General features: G+C 48.5%; 1 protein-coding gene across 1 annotated transcript in view; it reads left to right on the top strand.

Moving 5' to 3' along the window:
• Positions 1-6,610: 6,610 nt before the first annotated feature.
• Positions 6,611-19,662, top strand: part of NRDC (nardilysin convertase) — a 40,719-nt gene continuing 27,667 nt past the window's right edge. The window contains exons 1-6 of the mRNA XM_054384638.1: positions 6,611-6,822; positions 12,310-12,610; positions 12,798-12,879; positions 14,368-14,521; positions 16,979-17,052; positions 18,448-18,543. Of these exons, the coding sequence (XP_054240613.1) occupies positions 6,626-6,822; positions 12,310-12,610; positions 12,798-12,879; positions 14,368-14,521; positions 16,979-17,052; positions 18,448-18,543 (904 nt within the window). The 5' untranslated portion in view covers positions 6,611-6,625. The remainder of the gene's footprint in view (positions 6,823-12,309; positions 12,611-12,797; positions 12,880-14,367; positions 14,522-16,978; positions 17,053-18,447; positions 18,544-19,662) is intronic.

Raw genomic sequence — 19,662 nt, 5'->3', positions numbered from 1 at the left:
TGACCCTCTGCCCCGGGAAACCTCCTCCTGCTGTCATCTCTCCATCTGTGGTGGTGCATTATCGTGTAGCCCAAAGGCAGAAGTCTCTGTTGTAGGCAACTGGTATGTTTGTGGAATGTGCTGGAGTCTTGATGTTCTGTATCTCCTCATCCAATAAGTTAAAAAAAAAAAACACCCCAAAAATCTGAATAAATATCATGAGTGCACCTGGTGTTAATGTCACACTGAAGAGGAGTTCTGTGCCTGGGCAGAGAGGAACCTGAGGAGGTTCAGCAAGGATAAGTGCAGAATCCTGCACCTGGGCAGGAAGAGTAAACTGCACCAATGCAGGTTGGGAGGTGATCTGCTGGAGAGCAGCCCTGTGGAGAAGGACCTGGGAGTGCTGGTGGACAACAAGTTCTGCATGGGACAGCAATGTGCCCTGGTGGCCAAGAAGGCCAATGGGGTCCTGGGGTGCATTCAGAGGAGTGTGTGCAGCAGATCCAGGGAGGTTCTCCTCCCCCTCTACTCTGCCCTGGTGAGACCTCACCTGGAATATTGCATCCAGTTCTGGGCTCCCCAGTTCAAGAGGGACAGGGATCTGCTGGAGAGAGTCCAAGGAAGGACTACAAGGATGATTGAGGGACTGGAGCACTGCCTGATGAGGAGAGGCTGAGAGCCCTGGGGCTGTTTAGTCTGGAGAAGGAAGACTGAGAGGGGATTTAATAAATGTTTCTAAATATCTGAGGGCTGGGGTTCATGAGAGAGGGGACAGGCTCTGCTCAGTTGCACCCTGGGATAGGCCAAGGGGCAATGGATGTAAACTCCAGCACAGGAGGTTCCACCTCCACATGAGGAGGAGCTTTTTCACTGTGATGGTCCCAGAGCACTGGAACAGGCTGCCCAGAGAGGTTGTGGATTTCCTTCTCTGGAGACTTCCAGCCCTGTTTGGATGCATTCCTTTGTGACCTGTGCTGGATTCTATGGTCCTGCTCTGGACCCTTCCAACCCCTAATATCCTGTGAAGCTGTGATCTCCTCATCCAATAGTTTAAAAAGACAAACACCCAAAAATCTGAATAAATATTGTGAGTGCATCTGGTGTTAATGTTACACTGAAGAAGACTCACAGAATGTTAGGGGCTGGAAGGGACCTCAAAAACTCATCCAGTCCAACCCCCCTGCCAAACCAGGATCACCTAGAGCAGGTCACACAGGAACACAGCCAGGCAGGTCTTGAATATCTCCAGAGAGGGAGACTCCACAACCCCCCTGGGAAGCCTGTTCCAGAGAAGTTCTTTATCTCCTCATCCAATAATTAAAAAAAAAAAAAAAAAAAAAAAAAAAAAAAAAAACCAAACAAACCCCAAAACCCAAACCCCAAAAATCTGAATAAATATTGTGAGTGCACCTGGTGTTAATGTCACACTGAAGAAGAAGAGTTGTACAGTGTTGCAGATGTTTTTTATTCCACAGAGAATGTTGCATTTTTAATTACAGATTCCTTTACTCTACAAGAAAAGTTGGATTTTGACAAGAACAGCAGAAAACAAAAAACCTATTAGAAGGGAGCAGATCTAAAAGGAAATTGGGGGGGGAGGAGAAATCTCATATAAAACAAGGACTTTTTTTTTTTCTTTTGTACTATTAAAAAAAAAACCACAAACAAATCCTGAGATACTTTGAGAGTTGTTGCTGCCTTCTAGGTACTGGACCTTATTTTTCCTGCACAACGAGGCAGACAGAAGTACATTTGTCTGACAAGCTGAGGTCCTACAGAATGCCAGGAGGAAGGGGTGGTGGATTTTGTGTCAAGCCTCTAAACAGAGGGAGAGCACATGGAAGAATCAAAGCTGCCAGGTAGGGGAGGAGGAGACAGAAACCTTGCAGCCACACCTGCATTTCCCTGTGGCAGGTGGAGGAGCAAGAGCTCTTCCAGGGCCTGCCTTTGCCTGCATACTTCTCCAGTCACCAGTCCTAGGGCTGTTGCTGTGTTCCACACCTTGCTATGTGCTGTCCTTTGTTTCTAGAAGCCCGAGAGCCAACCATCTTGCAGCTTTTCCTCTGCAGCTGTAGATTTACCTCTCCAGGTTTGGGGCTGCTCTGATCAGCTGCTTGATGGCAGTTTTGGGCTCCCCAGTTGAAGAGGGACAGGGATCTACTTGAGAGAGTCCAAGGGAGGGCTAAGAGGATGATGAAGGGGCTGGAGCACCGCCTGATGGGGAAAGGCTGTGAGAGCCCTGGGGCATTTAGTCTGGAGAGGAGAAGACTGAGAGGGGATTCAAAAAATGTTTATAAACATCTGAGGGCTGGGGGTCAGGAAGGAAGAGACAGCTTCTGCTCACTTGCACCCTGTGATAGGACAAGGGGCAATGGATGGAAACTACAGCACAGGAGGTTCCACCTCAACATGAGGAGGAATTTCTTCACTGTGAGGGTCCCAGAGCACTGGAACAGGCTGCCCAGAGAAGTTGTGGAGTCTCCTTCTCTGGAGACTTTCAAGACCCATCTGGATGTGTTCCTGTGCAGCCTGTGCTAGATTCTATGGTCCTGCTCTGGCAGGGGGGTTGGACTCAATGATCTCCAGAGGTCCCTTCCAACCCCTAACATCTGTGATCCTGTGATCTTGTGTGATCCTGTGATTGGTTGCAGGATGAAGGACAGGAGGAACTGGCTACTGTATGCTTAGTTGGAAGCAAAATCTGCCCTGTAAGACTTGGACAGCACTGTCTCAGAAAGACAAAAGTATCAGGACCACCGAAATGTGAGTGTTGGCCAATGTTAGTGCCAGTATGAACACATTTATTTTTTTCCTCTGCATTTTGTGTTGATTTAGGTTTTAGATATTGTGCTGGGTGGTGTGTGGGAATGTTTTTTCTGGTTTTGGATTCAACCACAAAGTATAATTAAAAATAAAAAGATTGCTTACAAAAAGTCACTTGCCAACAAAAAATGGTAAAGATGTCCTGCTGAGAGTTACTCCGAGGGCATTTTGTTGCATCATTCTTTGGAGGGAGGAAGAATTTTTAATGCTTGACATCTAAAGTATTCTTCCCACAGCTCTGAAATGACAAATACCTTTCCATCTGTGTGCAGAACCCTGTGCACTGTCCCCAGGCAGAGCTGTGGGTAGAGGAGAGAACTGCCTTGGTGAGTCCATGACCTTGCCTGCTACGCTGTGTACCTTTGTGAGCACACACTTTGTGCATCCCAACTCCACACAGTGGCTGCAGGCTGTGTCTGCCAGTGTAAACCAGGTGGAAAGGCAGAGTTTGCTGTCCCAAGGTGAAAATTCTGACAAGTTGTATGGCTTTACCTTAGGCCTGGGAACTTCTCTGACCATGGAGACTTCCTAGTGTCAGTACCCACCCCCTGTACTGAGATTTGCTGGATCAGGACACTAGCGATCACCTTTGTAACTTTGTTCTGTTGTGTCTGGCACTGTAATAGTTCTAAGAGAACAAGCACAATATTCTGGAGGAAAATGCAACTCCACTGATGTGGTTTGAGCTCCTTGTGCTAAAGGCTCTGTCTCTTTGTACACTGCTTTCAGAAATCTTGACTGTGATGTGTTTTGGGTGTGTGTGATCCACTACTGGAAGAGTCATTTGTACAGTGCTAGGAATGTGGTTCTTGTATCTCTAAAGCTCTGAAACTGCAAAATAAAGAGAAATGTAGCCACTGAGTGTGGCCAGAGAGCTTGTGTGAGCTGCATTGCTAGCATTAGGCAGTTGTGTGCCTCTACAAAGGTGTCTTTAATGCTTTTAAAACACATCACCAAACTACGTTGATGTTTTTCAACAGGGAGACAATCCTTGATCTTTGATCAGGAATCACCCTGCAGATTTAAAACAGAGTGAAGAAAAGGATTATTTGGCCAATAAATGTACAGTGTAGTTTTCTAATTGTAACAGAAGCAGGTTTGAGGGCAGCTTGTGTAACAAGCAAAAAGAAAGCAAAGCTTGCCCAGCAGGGAGTGATGACTTTGAGTTGTGCATCAGTGCAAATTATGATTTTTCAGCTCAGGAAACCAATGGTTAAAAGAAAATGGATTCAGCAGAAATGGAGTTTCAATTACTAAGTTGCCCTTTTTATTTTTTTTTCCCTGGCAAAGAAGATCTTTCCTTTTTCTACTCGATATACCATTGTGTTTCATTGTGTTCCAGTCAAGCCACAGGTATTCTGCTTTTTGTAAGAAGAACTTCCAGGCCCATCAAGCTAGGATGGGCAGAATTGTTTTTCACAGCACAAGCCAGAAAGTATAGTCTGAAGAGCTGGAGAATCATAGAATTGTTAGGGTTAGAAGGGTCATCAAGTTCTAATCCCCATGCCATGGGCAGGGACACCTCACACTACATCAGGTTGCTCAGAGCCACATCCAGCCTGGCCTTAAAAACCTCCAGGGATGAGGCTTCCACCACCTCACTGGGCAACCTGTTCCAGTGTCTCACCACCCTCATGGTGCAAGCAAAACTTCTTCCTAACATCCAATCTGAATCTACCCACTTCTAGTTTTGCTCCATTCCCCCTAGTCCTATCACTACCTGACACCCTAAAAAGTCCCTCCCCAGCTTCTCTTCATAACCAGAAGATGGTTATGAATTCGTCCTTGCCCTATACTGCATGCATGGAGAACCTCAGTATTTGGTCCCTGCAGAGTTTATTTTGAATAAGAAATCAATCATGACACACAACTGATACATAAAATACCTATTAATGGAGAGAGGTGTCTCACCAGCTTACATTTGCATCAAAATCTGTGAAAATAGAGAGAAAACCTTTGGCTTTAAGTGACATGCAGATGATTTTTCAGTGTCACCAGTGAGTCAATAGCAATTGTTACTTGCATGAACTTCTAATGGCAGAGCGCATGCAGGACAGTAATTTGTCGGCAAGGGAAATAACAGACTGCCTTGCCCTTGAGAAACCTAGAATTCTCCGTGAGGTCTTTTGTAGAGCATTGCACTTGGCTGGCAGTGGCCTGGGAGTGGCAGTACTCACGGAGCAGTATGGTTACAAGATGAGTAAAGGGTGCTACAAAGTGACAGGGCGACTGCTCTCCACAAGCTTCCCTTGTGGCTTGCACAACACAGTACCGCATGTACACCGTGCAGGAGGCTCTGTGTTGGAGATGGCCCTTGGCTTCCATCTGGTGGAAAAACAAAGCACTAAAGCATGAGGTGGCTGACCAGCTTAAATTCCCTTCCTAGTCATCCAGTGTCATGTCACCCCTGTCTCTCAGGCAGCCCCCTCTCATCCCTTAACTTTGCTTTCATATTTTTTTTTTCAGTCAACATAGATTTAAAACACACACAAAATAACTGAACAGCACTGGTGTAAAAGGAGCAATGCAAAAAGGATTTGACAAATGCAGTGGCAAGCGTCCTAACAGCTCTCCTGGTATTACAAGAAGCATCTTGATACCAGGTGTCAGCTTCAAAGACATTTAAGCCAAGAGGGAAAACGGTGTTCCTGTTTCCAGGGCTTGAAATCACTGCATCAGCACTGTAGCCTCATCATGGGGAACTGGGAAATGCTGAAAGCATGTGGCCACGGTTCGGCCACAACAGAGCAGACAGTTGTTAACCAGTCGCATGTACAAACTTTCGGCCATTATGGCTACCATTAGGGGAAGAAAGATTCCAATCAGTAATCAGCAGCAAGCATGCACTGGATCTCTCCAAAGGCAGCGGTACTGGTGGGTAGAAGAACTGCGAACTGCGCGTTGCTCCCTTACCCGCTGGAAAACGCCAGCTGGAAGCAGTCGTGCTGAGAGGTCTGATTCGATGTGGTTATTGCTTGGCTGTGCCAATGACCGCCGAGGGAGGCCGATGACTGCGAGCCCCCTTCTTGGGGGGGGTTTAGTCTTGAGTTCCGCGCTTTAAGCTCTACCCAACCACTGGACTTCGCCGGTCTGGGCAGCTGAGCTCGCAGACTGACCCCTGGTCGGGTACGGCACCGGCTGCTCCGCCAGAGCCACAATCCCTCTGCCGCGCCTCCTCCACTACCGCCGCACCCTGCGCTGAGAGGTGTGAGCGAGCTGATTGGTCCTGTCAGGAGTGAGCGACAGCTACTTGAACCAACAGTCGAAGGCAACGAGAGGAGGAGGCTGGCCCCCTCGGCCCGGCAGTTGGACTGTTCCAACGCAAGAGCAGGGGGGCGTTTATACCGACTGGCACGGCACAGGGAGGAGTTCCTGGGGTCTGGCTTTGCTTTTCCGGACTTTCCCTTCTGCTCTTGGGTTCTCTGTCCTCCCGGCCTGACTGATGCAAGGAGTTGCCTTTTTCTTCGTCTATATCCCCATCTACGGTTTCCTCCACCCCGTCCATGCCACCAGCATTCGCTCCACCGTTTCCCAATCAAGTGGGGGTCTGCGATTGGTCGATTTTCTCCACCTGGCGCAGCGGCGGGCGCTGACTGGTGCGGTCTGGAGCCGTCGCAATCGTCACAGTTATTTTCTCGTGCGGCGGAAGCTGACCGGCTGGCGGCGGGGCGAGGGCGGCCGCCAGTGGTGGCGCATGCGTAGTGTCGGGGCCGCCTTCGCACGGGGCGGCCGAGCAGTGCGGGCGGTGGCCCGCGGCCTGGCGGTGCGCGGCCGGCTGCTGCGTGCCGTTGCCCACCCGCGGTGGTGCGGTGCGACCGCCGTCATGCCCGGTAGGAACAAGGCGACGTCCAGCTACAGCCGCCCAGAGCTGGCGGTGGGGCAGCAAGCCGGAGAGGGCAGTCGCGACGCCAGAGGCCGCTCGCCTCATGGAGAGGAGGAGGACCGTGAGGACGTCGGTCCCGGCACGAATCTCGGCGACCCTGATATCGTCAAGTCTCCTAGTGACCCTAAGCAGTACAGGTGAGGGCCGGCGGCGCCGCATCTCGTCCCAGAGGCACGGGAAGGCTTCTGGCGGGGCGGGGGGAACACGACAACAGGAGACAGCCCCGGCCTGTCTGTGGAGTAGGCTAGGGCGGCCTCTCCCCGCCTGCCCACGGGGAACCCGACCCGGGAGGCGCAGGGTGCCAGCCTGCCCCATGTCCCGAGCACCCTGGCAGAGCTGTTACCTCAGGTACGCGAAGCCGGGCTCGTCTCGCTGGCCGGGGCAGGTAGGGGTCTGTCTGTGAGAAATGGAGGCTGGCGGTTCATGGGTGTGTTTCTTCTGAGACCGGCCGTCTGGTTTGTGTACGGTAATGGGACTGGGCTTGCACAGAAAGGAAAAGTCATGACTTATTTTAAAGGCTCTGTTGAGGCGCTACGTGTTCGGGGCACAGCAGTACTGAATCGTTAGTTTGCAGCCCCTGTCCAGGCAGCTCCCATCTCCGTGTGTTAAGCTGAAGTGCAAAATGCAATTAGAGTGTTGCAGGGGAGATACCGTCTTTTGAAAAAGCCTGTTACAGTCTTCCCGGTTTAGATGAGCTGCCAGTTTGTAATAATAGTCTGTGGTTTGAGACAAAAATTACTTCTGTGCTGCCATTTTGCTTGTGTTTTCATTTTGTGTTTCTGAGTAATATCTCTAAAATTGCTAAAACGATCACCGTCACCTTTCCTGTGCGTGGCCTCTGTGGCCCTCTCACAGGCAGGGAGGGACTCAGCTGAGAACATGAGTGGAGGCTGAGCTGTTCAGTCATTCTTGAAGGAATGCTCTTGTAACTTCTTTCTGTTTGGCAGGACGTTGTTCAGCCCTTGTTGGAGTTGTTTTTTTTTTTTTTTAATCTTTATTCTTGTGATGTCTGATCTGATCTGCAGCCAGTTGAGAATCTGTCCAAGCCTGGAAATGAATTTTGGGTTTGCAGTAACATTGGCTGACAGTGGGATTCCCTGCTGGCTGTGTGAAGAAGACTCTGCTCATTGGCTTAAAGAGAAACTTGCTCCCTCCTTTCTTGCCCTACTTCTTTGCTGCTTCCTCTGGATCTCTGCCTGCCTCTCTGTGGTGTTCTTACTCATCCCCTGCTTTGCAGGAGGCTTGTCTTTCCGCACATTCCAGATGCTGTCAGCTTAGGAAACTTCTGCCTTTGCTACCTGAAGCAGCACAGTCATGAAGCTTGGGAAAATCTACAGAAGACTGCCACTGGCTGTCTTATCTATTTTGAGGCTCAGGAGCCTTCTCTGCATGTAGGGAATCACAGAATCATAGAATTGTTGGGGTTAGAAGGAACCTCAAGGATCATCCAGTTCCAACCCCCCTGCCATGGGCAGGGACACCTCACACTAGAGCAGGTTGCTCACAGCCTCATCCAGCCTGGCCTTAAAAACCTCCAGGGATGAGGCTTCCACCACCTCGCTGGGCAACCTGTGCCAGTGTCTCACCACCCTCATGGGGAAGAATGGAAGAGTATGTTTGCTTATAGCATAATATAAACTTACACCAAAATCTTCCCCAATCCCTGCTGCATGTTCTTAATAGATGGAGGTCAGAGCTGCATCTTTCCAGCCTGATTTCTCTGTGGAGAGGTGAGCCTTGCACAGGGCAGATTGTGTCTGCATTGTGATAATGATAATAGTATAGTAGTAATGTGATAGCATTACCCTTAGGAAGGAGAACATCAGCATGGCTGAGAGCAAAGCAGAACTGTATCCACAACTATCTATCAGGCCTCCTAAGTGAAGGTGATGGTGGGTGATTGGATGATGCACCTACCCCTTCTCCTCTCTTCATGCATTAGAAGTGATGTGTACTGCAGCCCAGTTAAGCAGGCTTATCTTGTCTATCTGGTGACATCAATCTTAACTTAGTGCAAAAGTTGCTATTTTATCTTCTCAGATACAGTGAGCATAAATCAAAAGAGTTCTGACAGGGATTGCAGAAGCTATCTTCAAAAGTGAGTTTGTTGGGATAAAAATTGTCACAGTGCAAGCTGACTTTGTTCATTAGAGCTATGAGTAGGTAGTTAACGTTACCAAAATGTATGCTCTGTTTAAATTCCTCCATATATGGAATTCCATGGGCTTCTTCTGCTTGCTTTGGGTAGTTTGGAAAATTAAAATATTTCTCTCAGTGTAGACTGTGCATCAATGTGTGTTTCAGTATTTATTTAACTGCTAAAAAACCTAGAATAGAATCATAAAAAACCTAGAATAGAATCATAAAAAACCTAGAATAGAATCATAAAAAACCTAGAATAGAATCATAGAAAGGTCCAGGCCAGAAGAGACCTCCAAAGGTCATCCAGTCTGACCTCCTTGCTGTCAGCAGGGACGTCCCCAGCTAGATCAGGCTGCCCAGGGCCTCGCCGAGCCTCACCTTGAATATCTCCAAGGAAGAAGCCTCAACCACCTCCCTGGGCAACCTGTTCCAGTGTTCCACCACCCTCATAGTGAAGAACTTCTTCCTGATATCCAATCTAAATCTGCTCTTCTCTAGTTTGAAGCCACTGTCCCTCCTCCTGTCCCTGCAGGCCTTTGCAAACAGTCTCTCTGCAGCCTTCCTGTAGCCCCCTTCAGGTACTGGCAGGCTGCTATTAGGTCTCCCCAGAGCCTCCTCTTCTCCAGGCTGAACACCCCCAGCTCCCTCAGCCTGTCCTCATAGCAGAGCTGCTCCAACCCCCTGAGCATTTTCATGGCCCTCCTCTGGACCTGCTCCATCAGGTCGATGTCCTTCCTGTGTTGAGGGCTCCAGACCTGTACACAGTACTGCAGGTGAGGTCTCAGCAGAGCAGAGTGAGGTGGCAGAATCACCTCTCTGGATCTGCTGGCAGCACATCTTTTGATTCATTCTTGTATCATCATTGATCCAAGAAAAACCTTGGTGCTGGGCAAGCCTGTTTAAACTTGTCTGAGATGTTTAAACAGCATCTTGAGGAATGTGAATTCTATATTTCAGTTTTCTTTGTATCAGCACTTCTGCAGCTCTTCAGAAGAGCAGCTGGGTCGTGCTTGCTTCTGTTTTTGTGTTAAGTGATGACGTTTTTGGTCTCTGTGTTGCACTCTAGCTGATGCTCCTGTATTGCTTACACTTGTCCTTTTCCACTGGACTGAAACATGGAAAAAGTAAAGAACACCCATGCCAGCTGCTCAGTATGACCTAAAGTGTTCTAGATTCTGCTGAAGTGCAATCTGATAGCTTCCAGCAGTGGCTTACTTCAATTGTTGCCTTGCTACCGCGTGTTTTCTGTCCCAGTGTGTAACACCCATGACACTGGAGATGAGTAACGTGAAATTAGTATCATGTGCTGCATTCGTGCTGTGGGAAGGATCCACAGGAGCTCCAGGACCACAGAATCGCACAGAAAACATCCGGTGGTAAGAGACTTCCCAAGCTTGTCCAGCCCTCAACACTGTTTAGGGTCAATCCTGAACCATGTCCCCCACACTGCTTAAGCACCCCCAGGGATGGTGACTGCAGCACTGCCCTGGGCAGACCATTCCAGTGTCTGAGAACCCTCCCTGTGAAGGAATATTTCCTAGCATCCAGACTGAACCTCCCCTGGTGCAGCTTGAAACCGTTTCCTCTGCTCCTGTCTCTTGCCACCAAGGAGCAGAGGCTGCCCCCTCCTCACTCCAACCTCCCTTCGGGGAGCTGTAGAGAGCAATGAGGTCTCCCTCAGCCTCCTCTTCTCCAGCCTGAACACCCCCAGCTCCCTCAGCCCCTCCTCTAGCCCAGGGGTTCCAGGCCCTTCTCCAGCCTCATTGCCCTTCTCTGGACAGACTCCAGCCCCTCAATGTCCTTCTTGCAGTGAGGGCCCAGAGCTGAACACAGCACTCAAGGTGTGGCCTCAGCAGTGCTGAGCACAGGGGGATGGTCACCTCCTATCCCTGCTGCCCACCCTGTTTCTAACCCAAGCCAGGATGCCCTTGGCTTTCTTGGCCACCTGGGCATTGCTGGCTCATATTTAATCAACTATTAACCAGAGCCCCCAGGTCCCTCTCTGAGTCACAGCTTTCCAAACACACATCCCCAAGTGGGTAGCTCACCATGGGGTGGTTGTGACCCAGGTGCAGCACCTGGCACTTGGCCTTGTTAAACTTCAGTCAGCCTTGGCCCATTGGTCTAACTTGTCCAGGTCTCTCTGCAAAACCTCCCTACCCTGGTCTGCTGCAGACTTGTTTTGTAATTCTGATTTTTCTGGGGGTGTGGGATGTGGCCATGGGTTTTTTGCTGGGTCAGATATAACCTGTCTCCATCACGCTGGTTCTTTGGCTGGATGAAGTATTTTCTGGATCTAACGTTCCTTCCTTTCTGCAGCTGGTGTGCTAGCCTGGAGCTAGCTCCAGGAGGGGAGCTCTGGCTAACTGGACAAATTGTGACTGTCTAGTCCTCATCTGATGCGAGTCTGATGCTGCTGAGAGATCTTACATTAAGGGACTGGAGCACTGCCATATGAGGAGAGGCTGAGAGACCTGGGGCTTCTTCTGGAGAGGAGAAGACTGAGAGGGGATGGATTTAATAAATGTTTATAAATATCTGAGGGCTGGGGGTCATGACAGAGGGGACAGGCTCTGCTCAGTTGCACCCTGTGATAGGACAAGTGGCAATGGATGGAAACTACAGAACAGGAGGTTCCACCTCAACACTGTGAGGGTCCCAGAGCACTGGAACAGGCTGCCCAGAGAGGTTGTGGATTTCCTTCTCTGGAGACTTTCAAGACCCGTCCGGATGCATTCCTGTACGACCTGTGCTAGGCTCTGTGGCCCTGCTCTGGCAGGGGGATTGGACTTGATGATCTCTGGAGGTCCCTTCCAACCCCTACTACAGTGCACAGCATTGGTGCTTGCGTTCCTCAGCCTGCAGAGTTGTAGAATGGTGCTGAACAGGAGGGTTGTGGGGCTTTTTTATCCCTGTGTGCACACAAGTGTGTTGGAACCTCTATGTATGCATGTACACACAGACACAGCTCTCTGTGCTGCTGCTTGGTAGTGACCCAACCAACCCACTGGGGCTTATTTTATTAAGCCTGCAAAGGACTTCTCTCCTTTCTGACACGTCTGCAGTGTCTGTGGGCCTCATTTAATGGGAAGCATTGATCAAATCAAATCAAATATAGTGGAGTCTCTGGGACCTATTTGGAGGCAAAGACTAAGAACTTAATTGTGTCACATGCTATGTTTTCCAGAGTCTGACAAATGTGACAGGCTGTGGAAGTTTGGGTTTGCATGTTCTGAGGATATAAATCTTCTTCTAGGGGAGTGTCAGTAGCTTGAAGATTTCAGAGAGAAATTGAAGCCCAAATCAGCATTCCTGACCTTGTGGGGAGAAGGGCTTCTGCTCTTACCTCAAAATGCATCTTTCTTATTCATGTAGCTATTGAAGAGCAGAAGAACTGTTAGAGAAAATACAGAAACTTGATCAGTTCTGAAAATGCAGACTTGGGAATTGAGCACATTCACTGCAAATGGTCTTCCTTGCAGGTACATCAAACTGCAGAATGGCTTATCAGCACTTTTGATTTCGGATTTGAATTACTTGGATCTTGCCCCAGCGGCTCTGTCTGAGGAGGAGGAAGACACTGATGGGTCTGAAGAAGAAAGTGATGAAGATGATGACTCTGGAGCTGAGATTGAAGATGGTAGAGAAGGTTTTGATGAGGAGGACTGTGATGAGGAGGATGAGGACAAGGATGGAGATAATGAGGATTTCAATGATCCTGATGACAGTGAATTAGAAGAGTTAGCTGAAGAAGCAAGAAAGAGAGGCTCTACAGAAAAGCAGGTGAGTGCTTAAAGCTGCAGGGTGAAAAAATACACAGGGAACTTTCTTGTGGTTTAGAACCTTGTGACTGGGCCTTCAAACTTGAGTTTTGTATTCTGCATGTCCTGACTGATTTATCTGGTGCTTCTGTCATTTGCCTGAAGTGTTTCTTGAAGCAGTTTTTTACTGAGTGTTTTATTTTCTCTAGTCTGCAGCAGCCCTCGCCATTGGTGTTGGCAGCTTCTCTGATCCTGAAGACCTGCCTGGATTAGCACACTTCCTGGAACATAGTATGTGTTTGCTCCTCCTTCATCTGCTCCAGCTTCAGTGCAAAATAACTGCTGTCTAGCTCTGAATTTCTGTAGTCTTTTAGTATAATGTCAGCTACCCTGTCATTTATTTTCATTAGTTAAATAAATGTGTGCTGATTTGCAAGGAACTTTTACTGTGGGAGAAGGTGTCCCACACTCCCTGTCAGGTTGTGTCTCTAGGTGCACTTTGCTCTTCTCAGCAAGACTTGGACAGACAGAGCTGGGCAGAGAGGAACCTCATGAGGTTCAACAAGAAGTGCAGAGTCCTGCACCTGGGCAGGAAGAATAAACTGCAGCAGGACAGGCTGGGAGGTGATCTGCTGGAGAGCAGCCCTGTGGAGAAGGACCTGGGAGTGCTGGTGGACAACAAGTTCTGCATGGGACAGCAATGTGCCCTGGTGGCCAAGAAGGCCAATGGGGTCCTGGGCTGCATTCAGAGGGAGTGTGTGCAGCAGATCCAGGGAGGTTCTCCTCCCCCTCTACTCTGCCCTGGTGAGACCTCACCTGGAATATTGCATCCAGTTCAAGAGGGACAGGGACCTGCTGGAGAGAGTCCAAGGGAGGGCTACAAGGATGCTGAAGGGACTGGAGCACTGCCTGATGAGGAGAAGCTGAGAGCCCTGGGGCTGTTTAGTCTGGAGAAGAGAAGACTAAGAGGGGATTTAATAAATGTTTCTAAATATCTGAGGGCTGGGGTTCATGAGAGAGGGGACAGGCTCTGCTTGGTTGCACCCTGGGATAGGACGATGGGTAATGGATATAAACTCCAGCACAGGAGGTTCCACCTCCACATGAGGAGGAACTTCTTCACTGTGAGGCTCATGGGGCACTGGAACAGGCTGCCCAGAGAGGTTGTGGAGTCTCCTTCTCTGGAGACTTTCCAGCCCTGTTTGGATGCATTCCTGTGTGACCTGTGCTGGATTTTCTGGTCCTGCTCTGGCAGGGGGGTTGGACTCGATGATCTCTGGAGGTCCCTTCCAATCCCTAACATCCTGTGAGCCTGTCTTCAGAAGTTGTCTCTCACTCCCTGTGAGGCTGTGTCCTCGGGTGCACTTTGCTGTTCTTTGTTCCATGTGCACATTACTGATGGCTTTTTGAACTAGGCTGGGGCTGCACACCTTTGTCCCTAGCAAAGGCTGATATGTAATTAAAGCAGGCCCAGGAACTATGTGAAATTTCTGTCCAGGCCTCTCTCAAAATACAAGTCTTGACTTAGGGAAGCCAGGCATGCCTAGGAAGACACTGTAGCTTGCTGTCTCCTTGGGCCCCATGCTGAGGGCAGGTTCCAGCAGTCATTGTGCTGAGGACCCACACAGTCTGTTGCTGTTAACCTCTGTGTGTGAACTGTGAGTGGGTTGTAGGTAGCACTGTGCTGAGGAAGGACAGCTGTAGCTGCCAGTGGGAACAGCAAATTAATGTCACTTTGGTAATTTTGCTGATTTTCTTTTTTTTTTTTTTTTTCTCCAGTGGTTTTCATGGGCAGCTTGAAGTACCCAGATGAGAATGGGTTTGATGTGTTTCTGAAGAAGCATGGGGGCAGTGACAATGCTTCCACCGACTGCGAGCGGACAGTCTTCCAGTTTGATGTGCAGAGGAAGTACTTCAAAGAGGCACTGGATAGGTAACTTCACAGGAATGCTGGCTTAGGTGTTCAGGAATGTTGGTGCGCCTCAGGAGCTTGGGTGTAGCTGTTCTTTGTTTTGGGATGATGAAGGTCATTGCTGAATGTCCATAGGTACTCACCCTAAAGCAGTGGCTGCTGGATCCAAGGAAGGACTCTCTCCCTTTGGGCAGGTTAATGTCTGTGAGACAGAGCCAGGGCAGTGGGGTTGTCTAGGATCCATGTTTAGGTCTTCATGCTTGTGGATTTGGTTTTCTTAAGTAGCATAGTTGGCAGGACAAATCTTACGCAGCGTGACAGCTGTTTAAGGGGGCAGTGGCCAGAACAATCCTTACTGTCAATACAGACTGGGGGAGGAGGTGATAGAAAGCAGCCCTGAGGAAAGGACTTGGGAGTGCTGATGGGTGAGAAGCTGGACATGAGCAGGCAGTGTGAGCTTGCAGCACAGAAGGCCAATCACAGCCTGGGCTGCATCAAAAGATGTGTTGCCAGCAAATCCAGAGAGGTGATTCTGCCACTGTGCTCTGCTCTGCTGAGACCTCACCTGGAGTACTGTGTGCAGGGCTGGAGCCCTCAAGATGGTCCTGATGATCAGGGGATTGGAGCAGCTCTGCTGTGAGGACAGGGTGAGGGAGCTGGGGGTGTTCAGCCTGGAGAAGAGGAGGCTCCAAGGGGACCTAATAGCAGCCTGCCAGTTCCTGAAGGGGGCTACAGGAAGGCTGCAGAGAGACTGTTTGCAAAGGCCTGCAGGGACAGGAGGAGGGACAATGGCTTCAAACTAGAGAAGAGCAGATTTAGATTGGATATCAGGAAGAAGTTCTTGACAGTGGGGGTGGTGGAACACTGGAACAGGTTGCCCAGGGAGGTGGTTGAGGCTCCTTCCCTGGAGATATTCAAGGTGAGGCTCGGCGAGGCCCTGGGCAACCTGATCTAGTTGGGGATGTCCCTGCTGACTGTGGGGAGGTCGGACTGGATGAGCTTTGGAGGTCCCTTCCAGCATGGACCATTCTATAATTCTATGGTCTCAGAATCCCAGGGACTCATCCTTTGAAATACCTGTCCTGATAGAGTTAGTGACTTTTCCAAGTTTTCCTTTGTTCCTGAGTGTAAGCTGTCATGGGGGGGTGGGAGGGCAGCTTTGAGAGTTGCAGTACAGGATGTGCCTCAGAAGGACACTGTGAAGGTTATTCAGTTAGTTGCACATCTCTTGCCAAAAAGTATTAAATATGTTGTTCTGTGCTGTGGGGTATAGTGGGACAACAGAGGTGCAGCTCTTGGCATGGTTTCCTTGAGGGAACATGACTCACTCATGAGGGCAAGGCAGCTGAGTATCCTTGTGGGACAGCAGCCTCCACTGCCAGTTTGCTTCCACAAACCAGATTCCTGTGATGACACCAAGAACAAGTGTTTGCACATTTTACCAGGTATGGGCTGAATTTTATTTCACTGGGCCAAATTCAGTGTTCATTTGCACTTTAAAAAAGTTAGACTAGATGTTTGAAAGTGTGAAAGAAGCAAAGAATTGTAATTGCAGCCTGTCACAGCAGCTCACATAGTGGAAGGGAAAGACAGAAATGAGGGGATCTGTAGAGCAGCATCTCATGAAAAGCCTAAATGGATGGTGCTGGTGATTTCTGGTCATTCAAGCACCTGGAGATCTAAAGAGATTGGAAGACATCACCTTATAGTAGTCTTGAGCTTAGTGGAGCCTGTATCTGTAGAACTGCCAGCCATGTATTACTGTTAACCTCATGCTTCAGTCAGTTCAATGCATCAGCAAACTAAACACATCCTAGATCAGAAATTAATCATATCCTAGGTCAGCAAATTAAACACATCCTAGATTCTCTGGCAGCCTTCTGCAGAGTCTTCACTGCAGATCTGTCCCTTTCCATTGTTCTACTCTCCCTATGTGATCAGGAGAAGCGATGGATCCAGATGACAACACTGACTTTTATAATAGTTAGTAAAATTGTATTGGATATTAGAAAACTCCATTGCAGGACATAAATCAGTGATTTGTTGCCTGCAGTTAGGAGAGAACTTTCCTTAGGGTTGTGTTGTTTCTAATGAACAGCCAGGGATTTAATCTGAAGCATCTGATGCTGGTCCCTGTCAGAACCAGGAACCAGACTAGGCAGATCACTTGTCTTGAGCTGGTGTGATCATTCTTGGGTTGTAAGGGCAGGTAGTCCTGCACTGATGAGTGTCATGCCCTGCTGTGTCCAACCAATTCATTGCCACTTGCTGGTCAGGGAACCCTTGCCCTTTGGTTTTTGCTGGTGTCACACAACTGGTGTCTGGTGTTCTTCAAGACAGTATAGTCAAGAATGACATCGTTTGTAGTGAGACAAGCAACTTTATAAACTAAAATAGCAGATGTTTGGTGTAATTGCTGGGGTTTTGCCCAACTTCAATAGACACTGAAGAGAAATGTGTGAATTTTTTGTTTCCTAGGTGGGCACAGTTCTTTATTCACCCACTCATAATCAGGGATGCAATAGACCGAGAAGTCGAGGCTGTAGACAGCGGTAAGTCAAACTACCTTTTCCTGTATGCTTAGCTCATCTTCTTAAACCTGTTTGGTGACACTGGTCATGGGGCTCCATTCTGAGCAACACAGTCAAGTTCACCTAACTTGACAGAGATTTAACTCTTCAGTTTAAGTTCAGTGATTGTCGATGGCTGTTAGAGAAGAAAAACTGAATGTGAGGCCATCACTGCAGAAGTTTATCCTCTCATTTCATGAATTAGAAATAATAGTTTTAAGTGGTTTGGTAGTAACTGGTGGGGCAGTTACTTGAACATGTGGATGTCCTTCAGTGAACTGCATCCCTGTAGCTCCAACAAAGCCCCAGTGCTCTTTTCAGCCCGATGTGGAGTAGATACAACAAGTTGAGGTGATCATACTTGTCTCCTTCTGACACCTTACTACACAACTGCTTCACAGAAGTGAGTGGAGTGTTCACTTGTTGTTCCAAGATGTAACAAATACCCTCAGACTGCCTATAAAAATACACTGGTTTAGAAAAAGCCCTGCTGTTGGCAGATACATCAAGTGGTTCAAGTGTCTACTCTAAGACCTCTGCTTCATCTTGTCTTGCAAACAAAAAGGAGCAATTTGATCTTAGTGATTTAGTTTCAGTATAAACAAGGGCCTGTCTGAATTAAACTGTGGTTCTTCAACAGCTTAATCCAGTTTATGCCTTTATTTGCACTGCCTTGGTCATGCAAATCTGCTCCTTCCCATGTACTGACACTATAGTAATGAGCTGCCCAGTAAATTGTCAGCTTGATCAGCTGGCTGCAGCATAACCCAGTCAAGAGAGTTCATGTGCAGCTCTTCTGTGCGTGTCTCTCATTACCAACAGAAACAAGAACAAGAAAATGCAGCTCAAGAAGGTAAAATTTTGGCAGGATCCCCAGACTGGTGTAAACTGATTGCAGAACTGCATTTTTTGGAGAGTATCTTGTGAAGCTTTCAATTTCTTACTTTGTTACCTAGGCCAGAAGTTTTTCTGTGTGATGTACAGGGGCATCTGGTTTGCAATTGTTCTCTGTCCCTTTCTGCAGGGCCTGACCCTGTAGAATGTTGATAGCCTTAGCCTTTGGTTCCCTTCAAATTGAACAGATGGAGAGTGTCCAAACAGGGCAGGTTGGGGCTTTACATGCTTCCCCTCCTTATCCTTGTCTTCATTTCTCAGCAAGGAGCTGTGCTTTTCCCCTTCTCTTGACTGAAGTTCATTGTTGCTAGCAAGTCCTGCTTCTTACCCTGTTTCCCCACTTCATCCTACATTAAAGCACGTTGCAGGTCACATCCGGTGTGTCTGCTTCTCAGTCTGGTTGAGGTTTGTGCTTTGCTTTGTTTTGTGAGAACATGACCTCAAATTTCCATGCCTGGCACTGAACATTCTTTACATTAACAGAGTATCAGCTAGCAAGACCCTCTGATGCCAACAGAAAGGAGATGCTCTTTGGGAGTCTTGCCAAGCCTGGACATCCGATGAAGAAGTTTTTTTGGGGTGAGTTCTGAATTGATGTCATCAAGTGGTGATAAACTTCTAACCACTTAAAAGGTTGTACTACCATCAGCTATCTTACCCCAGCAAACGCTAACCTTTCTCAGAAGTATTAGAGCAGTTACTCATTTTGCAACCCAGTGCTTGAGAATAAAAGCAGCTGGCTGCTTTGTAAGATGCTTTTCATTCTGGCACTGCTTTTTGCTTCTAGCTTGCCCTAGAGGTCTAATCCTGTAGCTTGCTGTTAATGTAAAGGTGGTGCTCTCTGAGTCATCTCTGTCTTGCTTAAGCCTGTTTTTTGCTATTAAAATTTCCTGGGGGGAAAAAAAAAAATCAATGTTTCTGGGTTTCTGCCTAAGGAAGCTTTTCAAAGTCAGAAATTCACTGTTGTACTTGCAGAAGTACACAGCTGTGTGACAGGAGCAGAAAGGAAATTGGTTCTTTATCTCCTGGACAACAGAGAGTCCTGGCTCCCTCACCCTCATGGTGCTGGGGAGCCTGTGAGGTGGTGGGCAGCAGAGGTAGCTAGGAATTTTCATACAGGCCTCTAGTGACCTGTACTGTACAGCATATTTTTTCCTCTCTCTTTCCCTCCCTGGTTCGGCAAACTCCATTGGTGAGGGAATAGCTGGCAACATACAGTGAGCTGTGCAGTGCCCTCCCTTCTCATAGATGCTAGAGACTGGAGGATGCTAAATTTCAGTTCACATTCCATTAACTGCAGGTTTCTGTCAGGTATTTTTAACATGTGACTGTGACCATGTTCAGTGCTGGTGGGGGACAAGAGATTCTTGGTACAGCTGGCCTTGCAGTAACAAGCGTCTAGGTACTGACCACCCGGGCCAGTCACAGCCTGGGCTGCATCCAAAGCAGTGTTGCCAGCAGATCCAGAGAGGTGATTCTGCCACTGTGCTCTGCTCTGGTGAGACCTCACCTGCAGTACTGTGTACAGCTCTGGAGCCCTCAAGATAGGAAGGACATGGACCTGATGGAGAGGGTCCAGAGGGCCATGAAAATGATCAGGGGGTTGGAGCAGCTCTGCTACGAGGACAGACTGAGGGAGCTGGGGGTGTTCAGCCTGGAGAAGAGGAGGCTCCAGGGAGGCCTGAAAGCAGCCTGCTA

This window comes from Indicator indicator, chromosome 10, assembly GCF_027791375.1.
Source record: "Indicator indicator isolate 239-I01 chromosome 10, UM_Iind_1.1, whole genome shotgun sequence".
NCBI lineage: Eukaryota > Metazoa > Chordata > Aves > Piciformes > Indicatoridae > Indicator > Indicator indicator.
The sequence above is the reverse complement of the archived record's forward strand: the minus strand, read 5'-3'. Positions and strand labels throughout refer to the sequence as shown.